Raw genomic sequence first — 22,077 nt, forward strand, 5'->3', positions numbered from 1 at the left:
CAGTCAGGAAGTGGGCGCAGGCATCCGCAGCGATGGAAGTGTTTTGAAGAGTTACCGTATTTACTGCTCTTTTTTTCTTCCGGTGTACAGCGTAGTACCCGGTATAACGGTGCATAAAGCCGTGGTGGACCGGCGCACAAGGTATGACGTCATATATTTACGTCCTGACAGTACTGACTGCCCTAACAACAGTCACACTACAGCTCATTCTCTTACAGAGTGCAGCGGTGGAACTACAAGTCCCAGCGTGCTGTGCAGTGGGATCTGCAGTTCTGTGAGCATTCACTTGCCTCCTGGTAGCTGCATCTGCTGTTATCATTACATTGTGCTTTTAGATGTAGGTGCCATAGATCTGATATAGATGTGACCAGACCAACAATGAGATCAGATCATCGGTGGTGACAAATCCGATCAGCTACAAACAATGTTGAGTCGATATTGGAACGTCTATGGGCGATTTTTATGTCTGTGGCAGCTTATGTTCACACGTGGCGGTACCGCAGATCTAGAGGTTCTGGAAAAATGGGTCAGAATAGCGATCACACACTTTATGATATATGAATACTGGAAGTAGGAGACAAGGACTCTTTAAATAACCACGTCCGTGCTTTAAAGTCAGACCTGCTTACAACTTCAGGCAGTGTGTATTGTTACTTTACTATTTGGCGCCATTGTGTATTTATAAACAAACCCGACTGACTGACTTATTATTGGCCTTGTTCACACTTGTGGCATGGCTTCTGTTTTTACTGCATCCATTAATGGGTCCATCAGGTGTTTTTTACTGGATAGTATAGCGCAGCATGATACACTATTCTCATTGTCAAAGAGCAAAACAGATCTGTTATGTCTGTCATGGATCCTGTAAAAACACAGCCCGTGATGCCAGGGTCAACAGATCCTAACTCGCTGGGATGTCTTTGTGATCAGTGTGCTCTCCCTCGTGGTAGCAGCTGTAAGGCTAAGTTCACATCACGTTTGAGCATCTTCTTTTCTCATACAAAAAAAAACGAATGTCCATCAGGATGGCGCAACTAGATGCCTATCCTGTTACCATAGACCTTTTTTTTTTTTTTTTTTTTTACAGAAAAACTGACCCGGTTGTTCAACAGGACAGAAAAATGATACGGTCTCCGTTTGTCTGTCCTGCTGAGAAAAACAGATCCTGAAGGAAACTTGTTGAACGGACACTTTTATCCATAACAGAATCCCCATTGAAAACCTATTGATCCGTTTACAAAGGGAACCCCCTCCCCCATAAACTGACGTTTGAACAGAATGCTCAAACATGATGTGAAAGAACCCTAAAGCCTCTTTCACATCTGTGTTGAAGGCTCTGTTAGGGGCCTCCGTCGCAGATCCGGCCAAGAATACTAGAAGCAATAGTGCATCATGCTGCGCTTTTGTTTCCGGTAAAACTGCGGACACCTCGATAGAAACCTGACAGAACCCATAAATGTCAATGGGTTCCGTTAGCACCTGGAGCTGGTGACGGAACAGGAAAATGGAATGCCGAATTCTGGTGTGAACCCAGGCTAGGAGAGAGATTCTTGACTGAAGGGACTCTCGCATGTTATTGCTTCCATTAGGACTCCTGACGCTTCCACTGATTCTGTACACTTGCACGCGTGGCTCACTGACCACGGCTTATTTGCTGCGGGAACAAGAGATATGGCATGTTGAAATCGAACATGCCTGATCCTTTTTTCCCCCAACATCCACCTTTTGAGGGAGAGCCGGGACAACCCCATACGCATTAGATGGTTGGCCGGTACCGCCAAAATCGGTGGGTTTGGCCGACGTTCGTCTAATGTATATGGGCACACTTAGCCAGATTGTGATACAGCCTAATATCTACCATTCATTATACTCCTGCCGAAATGGTTTAAAAATGTGTTAACTGAAATACTTCGTATCAAAAATCACAGTAAACCACAAATATATATATTACTCTTTGTGTTATAGAAATTTAACCATTGGCTTCAGATGAAAAACAAGTTATTGGATCATGGGAAACCAGCTAGCAGGAATAGCACCATCCCAGATCTTGTCCGTGGACAGTTATTTTTCGGATATTCATGATTTTGAGTATGACAAGAGCCTGGGAAGTACACGGTTCTTTAAAGTTGCCAGAGCCAAGCATAGAGAAGGTTTGGTTGTGGTCAAGGTTTTTGCCATACAGGACCCATCACTGCCGTTAACCAACTATAAACAGGAACTCGAAGAGTTAAAAATTCGACTCTGTTCATCCCAGAACTGTCTCCCTTTTCAAAAGTTTACTCTGAATGAGAAGGCAGCCTTGCTCTTCAGACAATATGTCAGGGATAACCTGTATGATCGTATCAGCACTCGCCCGTTCCTCAACAACATCGAGAAACGTTGGATTGCATTTCAGATCCTGACGGCCGTAGATCAGGCACACAAGTCTGGGGTGTGCCATGGTGATATAAAGACAGAAAACGTCATGGTGACCAGTTGGAACTGGGTACTTCTTACAGACTTCGCAAGTTTCAAGCCAACATACCTACCCGAAGATAACCCAGCCGATTTTAACTATTTTTTTGATACCTCTCGAAGAAGAACTTGTTACATAGCTCCCGAAAGGTTTGTGGATAATAGCACTTTTTCCACAGAACTAGAGTCTCTCAAGGATCCATCTACACCACTGGTGGACCTGACTGATAACAACCAACGGACACGAGGTGATCTTAAACGGGCAATGGATATCTTTTCTGCAGGTATTGTTATTTTATCCCAATACCTAATGCTAAAGCTCGCACAAAATTAAACATATGCAAATAATTCTTCTCCTTCACCTGACCTTATGACTACATAGTATTGTTGATAAAAAAATTGCATGAAGCAGGTACTTCTGGAGGCCTAGATAAGGCAGGATAGATACCAGGATAACACTATATACACAGATAAGGCTCTGCATGCATATCCCTGTCAAACCCTGGTCTCTGAGGGAGGGGGCTATACCCTATCAATTCATGGCGACTGTAATAATCTATGACCTTTCTCTGTTAGGCCTCATGCACACTTCCGTCGGCCGTTGTACGGCCATTAATGACGGTCCCGACACACACGGGCTGCACATGGATGGCTTCTGTGTGCAGTCCGTTGTTTCACGGACCAAATTCAATGCAAAGGCCGAGACTGTTCCGTCAAAAACAGGCAGGAGTAGGACCTGCACTACTTTTGACGGAACGGCCGCACGGTTCCGTTAAAACAGCGGAAGCGAAGACATCACGCCCCCTTGCCATTTAGTTAGATAGAAACCATTGACTGTTCAGGGGCTTATTTACATATCTGGCGCCAAATATAACGGCACCGATATGTAAATAACGGAGGGAGTTAGAAAAATAATTTTACTAGAGACCGTGTTTGTGAAGCCCATTACATTACATGCTGCACGTGTATGGGCAGGTGAAAGGTTCTCTTTAATTGACTCGCATTTATTTCCGTTGCTTTAAAGCACACACACCCTGCTGCACGGTCTAAATAGACTACGAGGGTATGTTCACACACTGTGTTTTCAGGCATATTTCGGGGCGTGAGCGTTTCCAAATACACCTGAGAAAATGGTAGCTGAACACCTACAAACATCTGGCCATTGAATTCAATGATAAAAACGGCGTTTCTTTCAGATGGGGCGTTTTTTTACGGCACATTTTTAAAAAAACGGCACGTAAAAAAACGCCCTGTAAAAAGAAGCATGTTACTTCTTGAGCCGCTTTTTGTGGAGCTGTTTTTCATTGTGTCAATAGAAAAACAGCTCCAAAGACGTCTAGAAAGAACGCCTGAAAAATGTTTTCAGCTTCAAATATGGCTCAGGGTATGTTCACACGAGGGCGTCCGTAACGGCTGAAATTACGGGGATGTTTCCGCCTGAAAACATCCCCGTAATTTCAGCCGTAACGGCATGTGCAGGCGCTTGAACGCCGCGTCAATTACGGCCGTAATTAGCGCTGCTATTCATTGGAGTCAATGAATAGCGGCTCCAATTACGGCCAAAGAAGTGACAGATCACTTCTTTGACGCGGGCATCTATTTACACGCCGTCATTTGACAGCGGCGCATAAATGACGCCTCGTGTGAACAGACAAACGTCTGCCCATTGCTTTCAATGGGCAGATGTTTGTCAGCGCTATTGAGGCGCTATTTTCGGACGTAATTCGGGGCAAAAACGCCCGAATTATGTCCGTAATTAGTGCGTGTGAACATACCCTAAGACTCAGAGGCTGTTTTCTCTGAAAACAGCTCCGTAATTTTCAGCCGCTTTTGACTTTGCGTGGGAACATACCCTAAGAGGAAGGAATTTTGCGCCTCTAATATGGCCACTCCCAGACAAACAGACAAAATAAATAGTTACAACTTTAAAAAAAAAAAAAAATAAGCACATTACTTTGTTTCTACATTTATACTTCTAATTAAAGGAGTTTTCCCATAATCATTAGTGGGGGTCTGACCGAAGGGCCAGGAGGTTGCCTGCTAGGAGATGTTTGTATGAGGGGCCCTTCTGCAATGCAACATGGCGATACATGAATATAATAAAATGTATTTAAAGGGACGGCATCATGCATTTAATTTTAGTTTCATTAAAGGAGTTTTCACATTATCCATAATTATCATCTATCAACAGGATATGTGATAAATATCTGATCAGTCTGGGTTTGACCACTGGAACCCCCACCGATCACGAGAATGGGCTTATTTTTCCGTTCCAGGGAGCCCAATAGGAATGGAGCGGTAGTGCACATGCTCGATCATTATTCCATTCATTTCTATGAGGCTGCCGAAGATAGCGCTTGGCAGCCCCATAGAAACGAATGGAGCGGTGGTCGAGCATGTGCACTACCGCTCCATTCCTATTGGGCTCTCAGGAACGGCAAAATAAGCCCATTCTCGTGATCGGTGGGGGTTCCAGTGGTCAAACCCAGACTGATCAGATATTTATCACATATCCTGTTGATAGATGATAATTATGGATAATGTGAAAACTCCTTTAATGAAACTAAAATTAAATGCATGATGCCGTCCCTTTAAATACATTTTATTATATTCATGTATCGCCATGTTGCATTGCAGAAGGGCCCCTCATACAAACATCTCCTAGCAGGCAACCTCTTGGCCCTTGCACTCACTCCGTAACAAACATTATTTCTAGATCGTTACTTTTTATAAATGGTTGCGGATTTATTAAACGTGTTCATACTTGGTAGGGTAAACAGTTGCTGTTTAGTGGTGTTTTGCTTTTGTCTTGGCAGGTTGTGTTATAGCAGAACTATTCACGGAAGGGGTGCCACTATTTGACCTATCCCAGCTTTTAGCTTACAAAAAAGCACAGTTCTCTCCAGATCAAGTGCTGAGCAAGATTGAAGACAGCTCTATCCGACTTCTAGTAAGTACTATGACCTGAAGGTTCTCCAGTGTCTCAGAACAAACGTGGTCTTGTTGCCAAAAATCGGACGTACATGCCTCTCGCCAGATTTGTTATGTGGTTTTGTATCTCTCTAGACCGTTTAAAAGTGCCTAGAATAGTGTGTGGCTTAGTGGAAAGGGTGCGTGACATAAAATGCGCCAAATTTGCACAACATTTTTAAGTAAGCCAACCAAGAGGCGCCGTAAGGCAGAGAAGAGTGTCTGATATATCTTTCGCGATGTGCCACTTTGATAAATATGGAGCATCTTCTGCCTGCCTGGTCCAGTTTTAAGCTGACATCTATATCCATCCATAAGATGCAGAGTTTGGGGAGTGTGTATTATGCCTGGCATCCAGCTGAAAAATACATTTAGGAGTATTGTGATACGAGCCAATCAGAATGCAGGGAAGTGTTCTCATCACAATTCTCCTCCCAAATGTCTTTTAGATCTGGATGTCCACAGCCCTTCCCCCGAACTTTTGCCATTGTATAGCTGCCCTTTAAGATTCTTTAAATTGCTTCACATGCCGTAATGAAGAGCTGATCGTAGCCCAAGCAGCTCTTATTTTTGTATGCACTGAGCGTGGTCACATCTGACAATCACGAGATCAGGATTTATTACCGTTTCCAATTGATTGCAACGGGTACTCAGGAGGTCTTGTATTTTCTGGACATGTTATAGCATGTCATGACGATGACGTATTCTTTTTCTTTCTTTGAAAGGTGACGCAGATGATTCGCCGCGAGCCTGAAAAGCGACTGGCAGCGGAAGAATATTTAAAGCATCAAAGGGGCAATGCTTTCCCTGAAATATTTTACACCTTTTTACAGCCATACATGGCCCAGTTTGCTAAAGAAACCTTCAATTCTGCAGATGAACGCATCCTGGTCATCCGTAAGGATTTAGATAATATCATCCACAATGTATGTGGAGATGATCAGAGCGAGAAGGCAGAGGGGGAGACTAAGGAAAATGGTTTACTTATCTTGGTTTCTGTCATAACTTCCTGCTTGCAGACGTTAAAATACTGTGATTCTAAGCTGGCGGCATTGGAGCTTGTCCTCCATCTTGCCCCCCGATTGAGTGTGGAAATTTTACTTGACCGTATCACACCGTATTTATTACACTTTAGTAATGATTCTGTGCCCAGGGTGAAAGCTGAAGCCGTGAGGACACTGACGAAGGTCTTAGCCTTGGTCAAGGAGGTGCCCAGGAATGATATCAACATCTATCCAGAATACATTTTACCTGGGATAGCGCATCTGGCTCAAGATGAGGCAACTATAGTTAGACTGGCTTATGCAGGTAAGCCACCACTGAATTTCTATACTTCGACCAACAAGGTTTGGCGCCCAATATGGACTGTTCAGGGGTGTCTCACGTTATCTAAGCATGGGTGGGGATTCTTGGCTTCAACAAGGAGTTTGCTTCTTAAACATTTGCTTCAACAGTTGGTAATCCAGTGATGTACATCTCCTTTAGTTTATGATATTGTAGCTATGGAGCTGTGAATCCAAGTCACTCAGCTGTTTATTTTCTCGCTATTTCCGCGTGTTTGATCATTTTGTAATTATTTATATATGTGTTGTTACCTTTTATGCTGATTGTAGAATATAACGCCATACCATCATTTTTCATATTTATTCTTCCCGTGGTTCGGTAATAAAGAGAACATAGCATTGTTGGCTGAGACGGCACTGAGGTTTCTAGAACTGGTGCAGCTGAAAAACCTGAGTATGGAAAACGACCCAGGTAGTGAAGAGCTGGATGAGGTATCTCACCCGAGTGAGAACTACGACACCGGTATGTCTGTCTGTGACATATGTTGTACATCATACATCTGTATCAGTATATATTTCTTTAAAAATGTGCTTGTAAGCGAAGGGTTACAGTGGGTGTCTCATCTCCCTGTTCAGATGCCCTATGAGAACGTATGTACATCATAGAGGGAGGCCTCCAGCTCGGGACCCCCCCCCCCCCCCCTCTATTAGTCAGGGCACAGAGCTTTTATAAAAAGAGACTGGAGGGCTTGACAAGGACATTTATGGCATCCTTCTGGTTACACTGAAGTGTCGGCTGTTACACACAGCTGACACGCTTGTTCCATACTCCCACACCGGACGTGTGCCGTATATATATATATACAAAGTATGATGGGAAGGGGTTTAAACGATTTTCCGGGACTTTGATCTTGATGGCAAATTCTTGGAATAGTCCATCAATATCAGATTAGTGGGGGTCCGACTCCCATCACCTCCTCTAATTAGCTGATTGAAGAAGCTGCAAAGCTCTGGTAAGTACCACTTCCTTTTCAATGTTTACCAGTCACAGCTCTGTACATTTGGTAGTGGCTGTGCCTGGTATTGCAGGTCATTGCTGTTCGGTCCCATTCGTGAACAGGGCTGAGCTACATTACCAGGCACAGCCACTACCAAGTGTACAGAGATGTGGCAGGCCCTGCAGGCTGCTGATTGGTGGGGGTGTCAGGAGTCGGGCACCCACCGATCTAATATTGATGGCCTGTCCTAAAGATTGCCCATTAAGATCCAAGTCCCGGAAAACTTCTTTAATGTTCTATTCATATCTATTTCTAACTTTACTTTTGCATTTATAATACCGTATAAAACCAATTATTCTGTCTTGTAATGACCCATTATCATCAGATGAGATGCTGCACAGACCTGCAATGTCTAGTAAGATTTGATCTTTGCTGACATGTGCTTTTACAGAAGATGGTAGGTATGATTTTACTCTAGGACTGAACCATGTTGTTACCAGGCAGCATATTGAGATGCAGTTGTTTTTTTTTTAAAAGGTAGGACAAGTGACAGGAGTATTCTGTATTCTAATTTACAAGGGCCTCAACTACCATTGTACCATGAACGATGAACATGGCAAAAAAACTGTGATCAACTGTTAGCGGATTCCATTGGAATAGTTTATCCAAGAATTATCCAATGCCAGTGGTCTGTTTAAAGTATGTTCATACACGGCGGATCTCTCTTGAAATTAACAATTTAATTTTCAAAACCCCATCCACATGTAGAGGAAAATATCTGCACAGATTTTAGGGTATCCTATGGATTTTCAATCCACAGCATGCCTAGTATCTTGCGGAATTGCAGAAGATTATGCAAAGGGTGAAAGCCACAAGAAAATACACATGTAATATAAGTTCATAGAAAAATTGTGCCACGTCTGCACATACCCTTAAAGGCGTTGTCCGGTCACGGGGCGGTTTTTCATGCTGTTGACTTATTCACAGGATAGGTCATCAGTTTATGATCGGTGGGGGTCCGACACCCGGACTACATACCATTTAGGGGTTCCGGCTGCCTCGGGACACCCACCAATCATATACTGATGACCTGTCCTGTGAACAGGTCATTAGTATAAAAAAAAACGCCCCGTGCCCGGACAACTCCTCCTTTAATACTGGAATCACACGTAGCTTTTGTGTCCGTTTTGTGTCCGTTTTTGATGCACTTTATTTGTAACCAAATACAGGAGTGGACCATAAATAAGGAAAAGTATGAAGTGTGCACGGCCCGTGATTGCAGACGGCTCACGTATGACACTCCATGGCCCGTCCGTGCCGTAATCATGGACCATGCACACCACTACGGCCGTGTGCAGGAGGCCTTAAAGGAAAGCTCAAACTAAGATTTTACCTTTTTTTTTTAAAAAAAATAAATAAAAAAAAAAAATATATATATATATTCCTTATGCATGAGTTTCAGCAGATCATCCCAAAAAACCTTTCCCCTTGGGAATTCTGAATTTCTTATAATCGATCCTGCTGCTGTGCAATCCACACAACACACACATTATTTAAGGAACCGATTAATCTTCGATTACTGTGAAGGCCATTGTTACGGACTGTATATGTTATCTATGTAGGTTTATACAGACTCTGAGGCCTCATGCACACAGCTGTTACTATCCGCAAATACGGATGCTCATCCATATAAGGCGGAAGCGCTCATAGACTTCTACGGGTGAGTCCGTGACGCAATTGCGGACAAGAATAGGACATGTTCTATCATTTGCGGATCATTTCTACAGCCCGGGTACACATCCGTAAATATACGGAAGGGTGTCCGTGGCCTATAGAAATGAATGGGTCTGTAATTTCATCCGTAATTACGGATGAAAACTACCATCGTGTGCATGAGGCCTTACGTTTCTATGCACAGTTTTCTGGTGTATTAACAAATCACATTTATATTTGTGATTTTGTATGTGTAGAATTGCAGGCTTTACATGAGATGGTCCAGCAAAAGGTGGTGACGTTGCTAAGTGATCCCGAAAACATCGTGAAACAGACGCTAATGGAAAATGGAATAACAAGGCTCTGTGTGTTCTTCGGCCGGCAAAAAGCCAATGATGTCCTTCTCTCTCATATGATTACCTTTCTCAATGATAAGAATGACTGGCATCTCCGTGGAGCTTTCTTTAACAGTATTGTTGGTAGGTGTCCACCACTTCTTTGTATATAATCTAAGGGTATGTGCACACACACTAATTACGTCCGTAATTGACGGACGTATTTCGGCCGCAAGTACCGGACCGAACACAGTGCAGGGAGCCGGGCTCCTAGCATCATAGTTATATACGATGCTAGGAGTCCCTGCCTCTCTGCAGGACAACTGTCCCGTACTGTAATCATGTTTTCAGTACGGGACAGTAGTTCCACGGAGAGGCAGGGACTCCTAGCGTCGTACATAAGTATGATGCTAGGAGCCCGGCTCCCTGCACTGTGTTCGGTCCGGTACTTGCGGCCGAAATACGTCCGTCAATTACGGACGTAATTAGTGTGTGTGCACATACCCTTACAAGAAAAGCAAAGTTATGGAAGTGTCATTTACTTCCCAAATAGGATACTGATAATGGAAGCAAGAAGCCATCCCAATGGATTAGTACATATCCATCTTGTAGTAATAAAGAAGAAATTGGTTGGACGTTGGCGAACCATCACCTCATTTTATTCAGGCGGAGAATACAAAAAACAGTGGGGGTTTTTTTTTTGTATGCCCTGCCTGGAAGGAATGAAGGGATGGTTTGCTGACGTCCAACCACTTTTTTTTTTTTATTGGATGCAAAATAACAGCTAGAATGAACACTAGTGCCGACAATATCCAGAAAAGTCTGCATACATTTTTATACAGGCAGCTTGCCTCTCTATTGTAATCCCGAAATTGTATTTTTGCTGAGTGTTGTTTATTTTTGTTTGTTTTGTTAAAAGCAAAGCTCTAGTTATTGCCTAGTTTACGCATTGTTCCTATTGTCCTGAAGATGGCAAAAAAAACCGGTGTGTGACTCCAGCGATCCATTTGTGTTTACACCTTAAATGGGTTTTACCGTTTCAGCAAATAAAGCTTATTCATTTTCCAATATTTTTACTGTATCAATTTCTCAAGTTTTTCAAGATCTCTGCTTGCAGTCATTCAGTTGGAAACCTTTATCGTTTACTTCCAGGGGATAAACATCCATCCTGGTCAGCTGATGATCACACAGGTGCATGGCTTGTTACAAGACACAGTTCTGATAACTGGTATATTGGAAATTATTAGAACTCTTCATTACACAATAAATAACTTTTATTTGCTGAAACTGTAACTCCACATAAAGCCTGAAGTACTTCTGATTTGTTTGCGACCTCACGGCTGAGTTGATCCTGTTCTTCCAGGGGTTGCTGCATATGTGGGGTGGCAGAGTTCTTCTATCTTAAAACCACTTCTGCAGCAAGGACTGAGCGATGTGGAAGAGTTTGTGATATTTAAGGCTCTTAATGCCCTCACGTGTATGTGCCAGCTGGGACTTCTTCAGAAACCGCATATCTATGAATTCTCTTGTGACATTGGTATGTATCATTTGTATGTTTTACGCAAGACGGTTTTTTCTTTTTATACTGTAAGACCTCACTTTATCATCACCTTGCTTACTACTGCTTCTTTGTAGCATGCAAGTGCTAAACCTTACACACATGCTTATTTCCCACACCATCACACTCCAGTATGTGTGAGGATAGCCTAAAATGCCCCCCCCCCCCCCCCCATATATACCTACCAGTGCTCCCTCCCACAGTATTTAAAACGCAACCCTAAGGCCTCATTCACACGGCAGGGTTTCCCGTCCGGGTGCCGGCCGTTCATAAATCGGCCGGCACCCGGCTGCATTAGGAATGATAGACCCCTAATGGGGCTATTCACACGACCGATTTTTTGACGGCCGGAAAATCCGGCCGTCAAAAAATAGGACATGCTCTATCTTTGCCCGGACACCCGGCCGCCCGGCTCCCATAGAAGTCTATGGGGCCGGGTATTACACGGCCATCACAGGAATGTGTTTCGAGTGATTGCCGGGTTTCCCGGCGCTTGCGCTCTATCTCCTCCTCCTCACAGCGCAGAGTGCATGTGAGGAGGAGGAGTTGATGCCATTCTGACGAATGGCATCGCTGCACACTGTGTTGAGGGCCGGGGTGTACAGCAGGTGGAGGGAGCGCTGCGCTGGCTCCCTTCCCCTGCTTGTTAAAAGCACCCTGGCTCGGCGACACCTTAGATGGCGCCGCTAGTAGCAGCAGCTGCTGCGGCTGCTACTACTGCAGCGACGCCACTATAGCAGAGCGGGGAGGTATCTCCCCGCTCTGCTATGTGCTAGCCGCACTTTAGCTCCTTGAAGGAGCGGAATCCCCGTGTGTTCGGGGATTCCGCTCCTGGACAGAGCGCTTGATGTCTCTGTCCATATCTGGGCAGTGACATCAGGGGAAACTCCTGAAGCGGAATCCCCGAACACATGGGGATTCCCCTTCAGGAGCTGCCGCTGATGTCACTGTCCGGATCTGCCCGGCCCGGCACGGATGCATAACTTTATGCAAACCGGCCGGGCAGAATGGCCGATTTTACCGGCCGGCACTCAGGCTCGGACCCGACCCGGTCGTGTGAATCCCGCCTAAGCCTCCATTCAGACAATGTGGTTGTGGTGCAGTTAAAACCGCATAGATAAACCGCATCCTGGATCCTCATGCTTTTTTTCCGCTATTTAGTGCATTTTTAGATGCAGTGTCCTCCCAACAGTAAATCATGACGCCCTCACTGATCAGTGCTATTGCCCACAACAGGTCTTTGCTGGAGTCTCTGGTATAAAAGGGCATTTTAATGTAATATTGGGGTCCTGTCTATTAGCCAGAGCAATGAAAAGTTCACCTGGCACATAAAAATAAATAAATGGAAAGCCCATTGAGACACCGTGCAATGTTTTTTTCCGTGCAGTTAAGGGTATGTTCACACGATTAACAAAATACGTCTGAAAATACGGAGCTGTTTTCAAGGGAAAACAGCTCCTGATTTTCCGACGTTAATTGAGCAACTCGTGTTTTTCGCGCTGTTTTTTTACGGCCGTTTTTGGAGCTGTTTTCAATCGAGTCTATGAGAAAACGGCTCCAAAAACGTCCCAAGAAGTGTCCTGCACTTCTTTTGACGAGCCGTCATTTTACGCGGCGTATTTTGTCAGTGACGCGTATAATGACAGCTCGTTTGCACAGAACATCATAAGACCCATTGCAAGTATGGGTAGATGTTTGCCGACGTAATGAAGCCGTCTTTTCAGGCATAATTCGAGGCGTAAAACTCCTCCATTACGTCTGAAAAGAGGTCGTGTGCACATACCCTAAGGTTTAGAGCTGAGTTCTCTCATTAATTTCGCAGGAAATTTGAGCTAGATGTCAGGGGACTAATCCATTAAAAAGGATTTGTTCTATCCAGACCGCCCCTTTAATTAAAAACTATTGCAATGATGTAGTGGGTGATGCCAATAGGTTGAAGCTGAGCAGGTTCTGAGATGCAGAATTTTAATTGTTGTAAAAAAAAAGTTTAAGGTTATCCTCTGTATTTAAAATACTGTAAATTACAAAGTTTCCTTCAAAAAAGAATTCTTGCAACTTGTGCAAAAATACAAAATAAAAGAAATCAATAAATAAAAAAAAAACCTGACAGGCCTTCTTAAAAAAATAAAAAAATTAAAAATCAGTTTAGTAAATGCAATCTGTTGTTGGATGGTTTTGCATTAAGCTTCTTATTTTTCCTTTCAGCGCCCTTTCTGTGCCACCCAAATTTATGGATACGTTATGGAGCTGTGGGCTTTATTACTACAGTCGCTCAGCAGTTAAACATTGCTGATGTGTACTGTAAGTTAATGCCATATCTACATCCATTTATTAGCCAACCTATTATTCAGGTATGTACGCTGCATCTTAGGAAGTCATCTTGTATGTGAATGCATCAGAGGTAGTGAATAAAAATGGGGCTATATCCTAAAATTCTGTTCATGAGAATTATTTGCTGTGTATGGAGGTCGTGTTAACAGTAAATTTGCTTTATTTGATTATTACAGATAGACAAAGAAATTGTCCTCCTGAGTGTGTTGAAGGAACCTGTAAGTCGGTCAATATTTGACTATGCCTTGCGCTCAAAGGACATTGCCAGCCTCTTTAGACATATACAGATGCGACAGAAAAAGAGGAATGGCACTCTTCTTGAGTGTACACCTCCTGAAGATCCAGCTGTAGCCCAGCTCCTGAAGAAACTGCTGTCACAGGTATAGAAATATTTAAGGGGTACCTGTCGTTTTATTTGATTTTTCCGGATAAGCTACCATGTGTGTGTACATGAGGAGTAGCCCTATTTATGGCCATTATATACCTTTTTGATTTTGCAAGTTTTCCACTTTTCATGCTATATATGTAGTTTTCATTTCTCTCTGAGCTGCGGGGTGGGGACGATCTGCCATACACTACACACAGTAAGAAGAGGAGAATCTGCTCCATAACCTTCTTTCACTCATAAATAGCCCCAGGATCATGCAGGACATGTATAGATAAGTACTGACCTGAACTGATGTGACTAGGGGGTTTTATCACTGGGTGATTATCGGGTGAACAAGCGTTCATATAACGCTCGTTGTCGATGATTGCCCTGTGTAAACAGGGCAGCGATCAGAAGATGAACGAACAAACGCTCGATCATCTGCTGATCGTATTGTTTTAAAAAAGTATAGTTGTCGGCAGCACATCTCCCTGTGTAAACAGGGAGACGTGCTGCCGACATGATAATGTATGGGGACGAGCGATGGGAGTAACGACCGCTCGTCCCCATCCATAGCTCCGTGTGACAAGAGCAAACGAGCGCCGATCAACGAGACGCTACAGAAGTGGTCAGGATTCTGAATACACATCACGTCTTGGCTGGAGGTAATGTATATTCATTGTCAGGACACTGCAGTAATGTTAGTGTGTAGGGTAATGAATGGGGAGAAGTGTATGACGCTGATTGGTCACTGATTGGTCAGCGTCATACACTCCTCTGTACAATGCCCACTTGGTCAAAAAGTAAAACACGCCCAGTTGTCCTTTGAGAAACTCATTAGCATAAAGCTAATATAGGTCATAACTCCGTCAAAAATGATCGTTTTTCTAAATAAAAAACACTGCTGTAATCTACATTATAGCGCCGATCATATTATGTACAAGATAGGCCACTTATAATGTGGTGACAGAGCCTCTTTAAGCCATTTATCCCTGACCTGTAGGCACATGTGCCCTTCCAGTACTTTATCTGTGATTCTTGAAGGAAATATGAATTTTCTTATTGCCTTAGACTAGTATATGTTGACCCGTGTTCAGACATGGCATATTTGCTGCAGATTTTTGTTCAGGTACCTCATTAAAAATCTGCAACACAATACAGTACAATTCTTGTGAATAGGATTTAGAAAACCCCATTACAGAAGGTAATAAGAATCTGTGTTGATTTAAGAGCATGATGACCGTGATAACACAAACCGTTTCGCAACTTGATATTGTGAAAGTGGTTTACAACGTCTCGTATTTGTTCTAAGACGAAATTAAGCAATGGGTGGAGCCTATAGTTTAATGGGAGCCTCGGATTATGACCGGTTTAGGTTTTCTCTTGTTACTACCCCTTCCTCATGTAAATAATTTGTATCTTGTTTTTCAATTAGGGAATGACCGAAGATGAGGAAGATAAGCTTTTAGCGCTTAAGGATTTTATGTTAAAGTCAAACAAAGCCAAGGCAAATGTAGCAGATCAGAGTCACATTCATGAGAGTTCTTTAAAAGGCGTCATTGATCTACAGTCTTTGGGTATAAGCGGAAGACAATCTGATCTGGTCAAAACAAAACTGGACACAGAAGATAAGCGCAGTAAGTCATAAAACATAATGCCTTTAAATGACCCTTCCTACCACCGTTCCATGACATTGGTTCTTCTGTATCCCTTACCAACTCCAGCACGAAAGCATGTAAAGCAAGATTCTAATGTGAATGAAGAGTGGAAGAGCATGTTTGGTGCAATGGAGCCAGCAAATATAACCCAGGCTGGAGCAAGAACACTGCCTCCTACTGACCAGGAATCTACGAAGCCTCTTCGCTCGGAGTCTTCTGCTGCAGTCAATGCCCCTCTGTCCTCCTCACCACAGGTATATCATGATAAAATGTCTGATCAGCTTTTGTGTATAAGGAAAAAATGTATATTTTCTTGTAGAAAACATTAAAGCGGTGGTTTCACCACAAACAACCTCTATCATATGAGAGCCGCTGTGGGTCTGTAATGAGACAATCCCCTTTAAGGGTATGTGCACACATGGCGGATTTCGTTGCAGGAAATTCTGCAGCGTATTATCGTAGCAGCTAATTGGATGAGATCTCAACAAATCTTTTCCACGTGCTGCATAAAAAATATACGGAAAAGAAGTTCTGAAACTTTTCTTTCGAAAATGCTGCTGAATTTCCGCACAGAAAATCCAATCAGAAATTCCGCAGCTAATCTGACCTATGTGAACATACCCTTATGCTTCCGACAGTTGATTGTGCTGAGGGAAGCCGTCCTCACAATAACCTCTTAGGCCTCATTCACACGGCAGGGTTTCCCGGCCGGGTGCCGGCCGTTCATAAATCGGCCGGCACCCGGCTGCATTATGAATGATAGACCCCTAATGGGGCTATTCACACGACCGATTTTTTGACGGCCGGAAAATCCGGCCGTCAAAAAATAGGACATGCTCTATCTTTGCCTGGGCACCCGGCCGCCCGGCTCCCATAGAAGTCTATGGGGCCGGGTATTACACGGCCATCACCGGAATGTGTTCCGAGTGATGGCCGGGTTTCCCGGCGCTTGCGCTCTATCTCCTCCTCCTCACAGCGCAGAGTGCATGTGAGGAGGAGGAGTTGATGCCATTCTGACGAATGGCATCGCTGTACACTGTGTTGCTGTGCCGGGGTGTACAGCAGGTGGAAGGGAGCGCTGCGCTGGCTCCCTTCCCCTGCTTGTTAAAAGCACCCTGGCTCGGCGACACCTTCGATGGCGCCGCTAGTAGTAGTAGCAGCAGCTGCTGCTGCTGCGGCTGCTACTACTGTAGCGACGCCACTATAGCAGAGCAGGGAGGCATCTCCCCGCTCTGCTATGTGCTAGCCGCACTTTAGCTCCTTGAAGGAGCGGAATCCCCGTGTTTTCGGGGATTCCGCTCCTGGACAGAGCGCTTGATGTCTCTGTCCATATCTGGGCAGTGACATCAGGGGAAACTCCTGAAGCGGAATCCCCGAACACATGGGGATTCCCCTTCAGGAGCTGCCGCTGATGTCACTGTCCGGATCTGCCCGGCCCGACACGGATGCATAACTTTATGCAAACCGGCCAGGCAAAATGGCCGATTTTACCGGCCGACACTCGGGCTCGGGAACAACCCGGTCGTGTGAATCCCGCCTTAAAGAAAGTGCACAGTTTGTAGGAAATCCCTTTATGGCAACGTTAAATACGGTAATTTAAAAATGTTACTTGTCTAGTTGGCCTCCTTCCACACTGAACATAATAACCTGAGCAAACTCATGACTCTTTATTGCACAACAACTTAAAATTATGTTTTATTTATTCTGTCGTAGACATCTGAAGGAGTCGGTATCCAGTCAAGGAGACCCACGTTGCAGATATACACCAGCACGTCTCAGCCTTCGGCTTTACAAATCCGTATGACTACGTGTAAGAGTGAGCTTCAGCAGCTCATACAACAGAAGCGGGAGCAGTGCAATGCCGAGAGGTTGGCAAAGTACATGATGGAAAGTGCGGAATGGGAGAGTAAGCCGCCCCCAACAGGTATATCAAAGATATCTATAAGAAATTCTAGTAAATCCATGGCAGTGTGCTTAGAATGTTGTGCGGTACTGAAGTAATCGCACTTTCTAATATACTTTGTTTCAATTTTTAGAAGTGTTGTCGCTTTGAGTAGCTGTAAATAAAGTTGTTTCATTCTGGAAATCGGTGGTGGTCTCAGATCATAAACTTCACCGATGTATTGTTCTCACTTCTATCTGTAACCTATCAGAAAATTATTTTGGTTGGATTTTCCGATTTAAAAGAGATCACCTTGAAATACTTAGCTGTGAGGAGTTTCCAGTGATTGGCAATCCCCATTATAAGGATTAGTGGCGTCTCTTCTCGCTGTTGTTTTTTTTGGCTGCTGTTCTCTGACAGTAAGTCAAAGGGTGTGGACAGCTAACCGATGACAACCTATGCTACAGGGTGCAGTAAAGTATAGTAATGTGCACATCCTCTACTGAGCTGAATAAGGGAGAACGCACATTCTCTGGCCGGGGACTCCTGTCTTGGGAAGGCCTTTGACGTCACTTTTCATGTTTGGACAGTGATGTCAGGGGCTTAGATTCCATAAACCCCCGGCCAGAGCGTTGCTGATGGGATTCCATTGCTGGAGCAGCCCCTGACGTCACTGTCCATATATGGACAGTGATGTCAGGGGCTTCTCCAGTCCCGAAGTGCTCGGCCAGAGAGCTACCGATGCTCTGGCTGGGGACTCTGTAGTTGAAAGATATTGTCATGTATGTTATGTCAGATTTTTCTATTTTTTCATTAATTCGGGGACAACTCCTTTAAGTAAATTATGCTAATGTTTTTAGTCCTTTCGCAAAATGCTCAGTTTTGTGTAATATTTGGAACCTTCTATATATTAGTTCTTCTAAACGATGTGTTTTTTCAAGGATGGCACCCAAAAGGCTTGCTGGTGGCACATTTACATGAACATAAAGGCCCAGTAAACAGGATTCGTGTCTCTGATGAACATTCCATTTTTGCCACTTGCTCAAATGATGGAACAGTAAAAGTCTGGAATAGTCAGAAAATGGAAGGAAAAACGACTACAACGAGGTATAACATATTGTTTCCAAATAAGATTTATTTAGATATTAATTTGACTGAAATTAAGTTATTACATCACAGAACCTCTATTTTTTTTATTCGGTTTATTTCAAGATTTTTATTACATATGAATGCATAGTAATGTAACCAATGCAACTGGCATCAGTAAATGAGAATAAACAAAAGGTAGATGACATCATGAAGCACAGGACAAATGAGAGACTGGTCAGTACAGTCAGAGATATAGAACATATACAAAGAAGCAGGACGGTAGGTAATTCAGAACATTCTAATGAAAGTGAAATAAAACATATTAAATGAAGAGAACCGTACACTAACCCGGTAGGGTCAAGGCAACCCACCCTTATTTGGATGTAGGGTGTCATGGGAGGAACACCAAGGGGTCCATATTTTATCACATTTTGGGGAGCATTTGCGGTTGTGGTAGAAAACCCTTTCAAAGAGAAGCATAGGTGTATATAAGTTCTTAAAATATTACCAATAAATTCCACTGACGCCGCCCAGAATGACGCAATTGGGGCATGTCCAAATAAAGTACCAAAAGTCTGCACCCTCCACTGCACACCTGTGACAATTTGAGGATGGGATCACATCAGCACGGTTAAAGAGGCTCTGTCACCAGATTTTGCAACCCCTATCTGCTATTGCAGCAGATCGGCGCTGCAATGTAGATTACAGTAACGTTTTTATTTAAAAAAAATGAGCATTTTTGGCCAAGTTATGACCATTTTTGTATTTATGCAAATGAGGCTTGCAAAAGTACAACTGGGCGTGTTTAAATTAAAAGTCCAAGTGGGCGTGTATTATGTGCATACATCGGGGCGTGTTTAAAGTAAAAGTCCAACTGGGCGTGTATTATGTGCGTACATTGGGGCGTTTTTACTTCTTTTACTATCTGGGCGTTCTGACGAGAAGTATCATCCACTTCTCTTCAGAACGCCCAGCTTCTGGCAGTGCAGATACAGCGTGTTCTCGAGAGATCACACTGTGACGTCACTTCCCCAGGTCCTGCATCGTGTCGAACGAGCGAGGACACATCGGCACCAGAGGCTACAGTTGATTCTGCAGCAGCATCGGCGTTTGCAGGTAAGTCGATGTAGCTACTTACCTGCAAACGCTAATGCTGCTGCAGAATCAACTGTAGCCTCTGGTGCCGATGTGGCCGACACGATGCAGGACCTGGGGCAGGAAGTGAGTGACATCACAGCGTGATCTCTCGAGAACACGCTGTGTGTCTGCACTGCCAGAAGCTGGGTGTTAACGAACAGAAGTGGATGATGCTGATTCGTCAGCATCATACACTCCCATTCCTAACGCCCAGCTAGTAAAAGAAGTAAAAACACTCCGATGTACGCACATAATACACGCCCAGTTGGACTTTTACTGTAAACACGCCCAGTTGTACTTTTGCAAGCCTCATTTGCATAAATACAAAAATGGTCATAACTTGGCCAAAAATGCTCGTTTTTTAAAAATAAAAACGTTACTGTAATCTACATTGCAGCGCCTATCTGCTGCAATAGCAGATAGGGGTTGCAAAATCTGGTGACAGAGCCTCTTTAAGGTGCAATGGAGTGAGATAGGTCTGGTGGGTGATGTGGAGCTGGGTCAGCCTGTTACTGGCCAATAGGTGAGACGACAGTGCGTCAACCCATTTAATCTCCGTAAGTGAAAGGATGCACTGAGACCACTTGGTCTGTGACTGAGAGGTGGGTGCAGTTTAGGAAATTGGGGTAACAGTAAGCTACAGTATATAAGTGGGACACACTGACCGCGACAGAGGGGGAGGTGAATGCAGCAACCAAAGGGCAGTCCGTAAGAGACACAGTGGGGTAGTCGGGGAATGTGCTTGGAAAGCATGTCTTATTTGGGGGAACTTATAAAATGCATATTTATCACGTAATTGGTCTAAAGAGTCAGAACCTCTTATTTTAATCATGGTTTTTAACTGTTATCCAAAGGAGCTTTCCATGAGCTGTGCTTGTCACTAGACTGGGTCAGATCTATCAAAATGAGTGCAAGGGAAAAGTGGAGTCGTTGCCCATAGCAACCTATCAGATTCTAACTTTAGTTTCTCAGAGGCCTTTGGAAAGTGAAAGTAGCAACCTGACTTGTTGCCATGGGCAACTATTCTACTACGGTGCTCACGTCCTTTACAAAGTACACCTGTAGTTTTATACATACCTCCAGCTAATACACGGTGTTGACAAAGATGATAAAACTAGCACTGCTATATGTGCAAATTTTAGGAATCACTTAAAATATCACAAAATGTATACCGTTCTTTTTTTTTTTTTTTCATCATTCTTCATCCCTCCCCCCCCTTAATATAGCTGACACTGCTAGTTAGGTATAGTGCAAATCAGTGAAAACATACCTATGTCTAAGTTCTTGCATAACTATAAAAAAGTCGTTTTATTCTACCACACACCGTATTCAAATTAGCTTGCAAATGTCTGCCATTGTCCGACATCCTGAGCTCTAACCCTTCCCCCTCCTTTTTTTCAGTTCACTGACGGCTCTACTGGTATTTTAGCATTATACGCCGTTTCATCCAGAGTCAACTACACAGAAGAGATTAGAGCTCTGGGTGGCGGAAACTTACAAGCCAATTTTATATACAGTGCGTGGTAGAATTAAACCATTTTTTTTTTACAGTTATGCAAGAGCTTAGATCTTTCACATGGTTTCCACTATTCCTAACTAGTGATGTCAGTGGTTTGGGGGTGAAAAATTCTGCCCCTTTAACCCCTTCCCGCAAATGGGCGTTACTCTACGTCCTTTTTAGCGGTGCGTTCCCGCAAATATGCGTACAGTAGCGCCCTGAGGATGAAATGGGCACACGAGCTGTGCGCGCTTAATAATTCAGCAGGCGTCGGCTGTAATATACAGCCGACATCCCTCTGCAACGGCGGTGATCACAGTTATCTCCGATCACCGCCGTTTAACCGCTTAAATGCCGGTGTTGAACCCCCCCCCTCCTGCGAAAAATCACAGTGTGCCAATGGTTGCTATGGCCTGGTTGCCAGGTACGGTAGCCTATTCGGTCCTGCTACAATATACTGCACTACATAAGTAGTGCAGTGTATTGTACAAGGGATCAGAAGAGGAGATCTTCAAGTCCCCTAGTAAAAAAAAATCTTTTAGAGAAATAAATAAAAGTTTTCTGTAATAAAAACAATAATCGCCCTGTTTCCCTGATTAAGTCCTTTTATAATTAATAAAAAATGAAAACCTAAAAAAAAACTATACATAATAGGTATCGCCGCGTTCGTATCGACCTGACCTACAAAAATATCATATTTATCCCGCACAGTGAACACCGTAAAAAAATAAAATAAAAAACAATGGCAGAATTTTCTTTTTTGGTCACATTCCTTTTAAAAAAAGTGGACTAAAAAGTGGTCAA

The 22,077-nt window shown here is 43.7% G+C and overlaps 1 protein-coding gene across 1 annotated transcript in view; it reads left to right on the forward strand.

The window, feature by feature from the left end:
- Positions 1-22,077, forward strand: part of PIK3R4 (phosphoinositide-3-kinase regulatory subunit 4) — a 40,267-nt gene continuing 18,190 nt past the window's right edge. The window contains exons 1-13 of the mRNA XM_075827130.1: positions 1-141; positions 1,966-2,738; positions 5,271-5,404; positions 6,150-6,732; positions 7,096-7,230; positions 9,676-9,897; positions 11,117-11,290; positions 13,517-13,662; positions 13,819-14,022; positions 15,445-15,646; positions 15,734-15,921; positions 17,381-17,591; positions 18,491-18,656. Of these exons, the coding sequence (XP_075683245.1) occupies positions 2,009-2,738; positions 5,271-5,404; positions 6,150-6,732; positions 7,096-7,230; positions 9,676-9,897; positions 11,117-11,290; positions 13,517-13,662; positions 13,819-14,022; positions 15,445-15,646; positions 15,734-15,921; positions 17,381-17,591; positions 18,491-18,656 (3,095 nt within the window). The 5' untranslated portion in view covers positions 1-141; positions 1,966-2,008. The remainder of the gene's footprint in view (positions 142-1,965; positions 2,739-5,270; positions 5,405-6,149; positions 6,733-7,095; positions 7,231-9,675; positions 9,898-11,116; positions 11,291-13,516; positions 13,663-13,818; positions 14,023-15,444; positions 15,647-15,733; positions 15,922-17,380; positions 17,592-18,490; positions 18,657-22,077) is intronic.

Source organism: Rhinoderma darwinii, chromosome 5 (genome assembly GCF_050947455.1).
Source record: "Rhinoderma darwinii isolate aRhiDar2 chromosome 5, aRhiDar2.hap1, whole genome shotgun sequence".
In the NCBI taxonomy this organism is placed as follows: domain Eukaryota; kingdom Metazoa; phylum Chordata; class Amphibia; order Anura; family Rhinodermatidae; genus Rhinoderma; species Rhinoderma darwinii.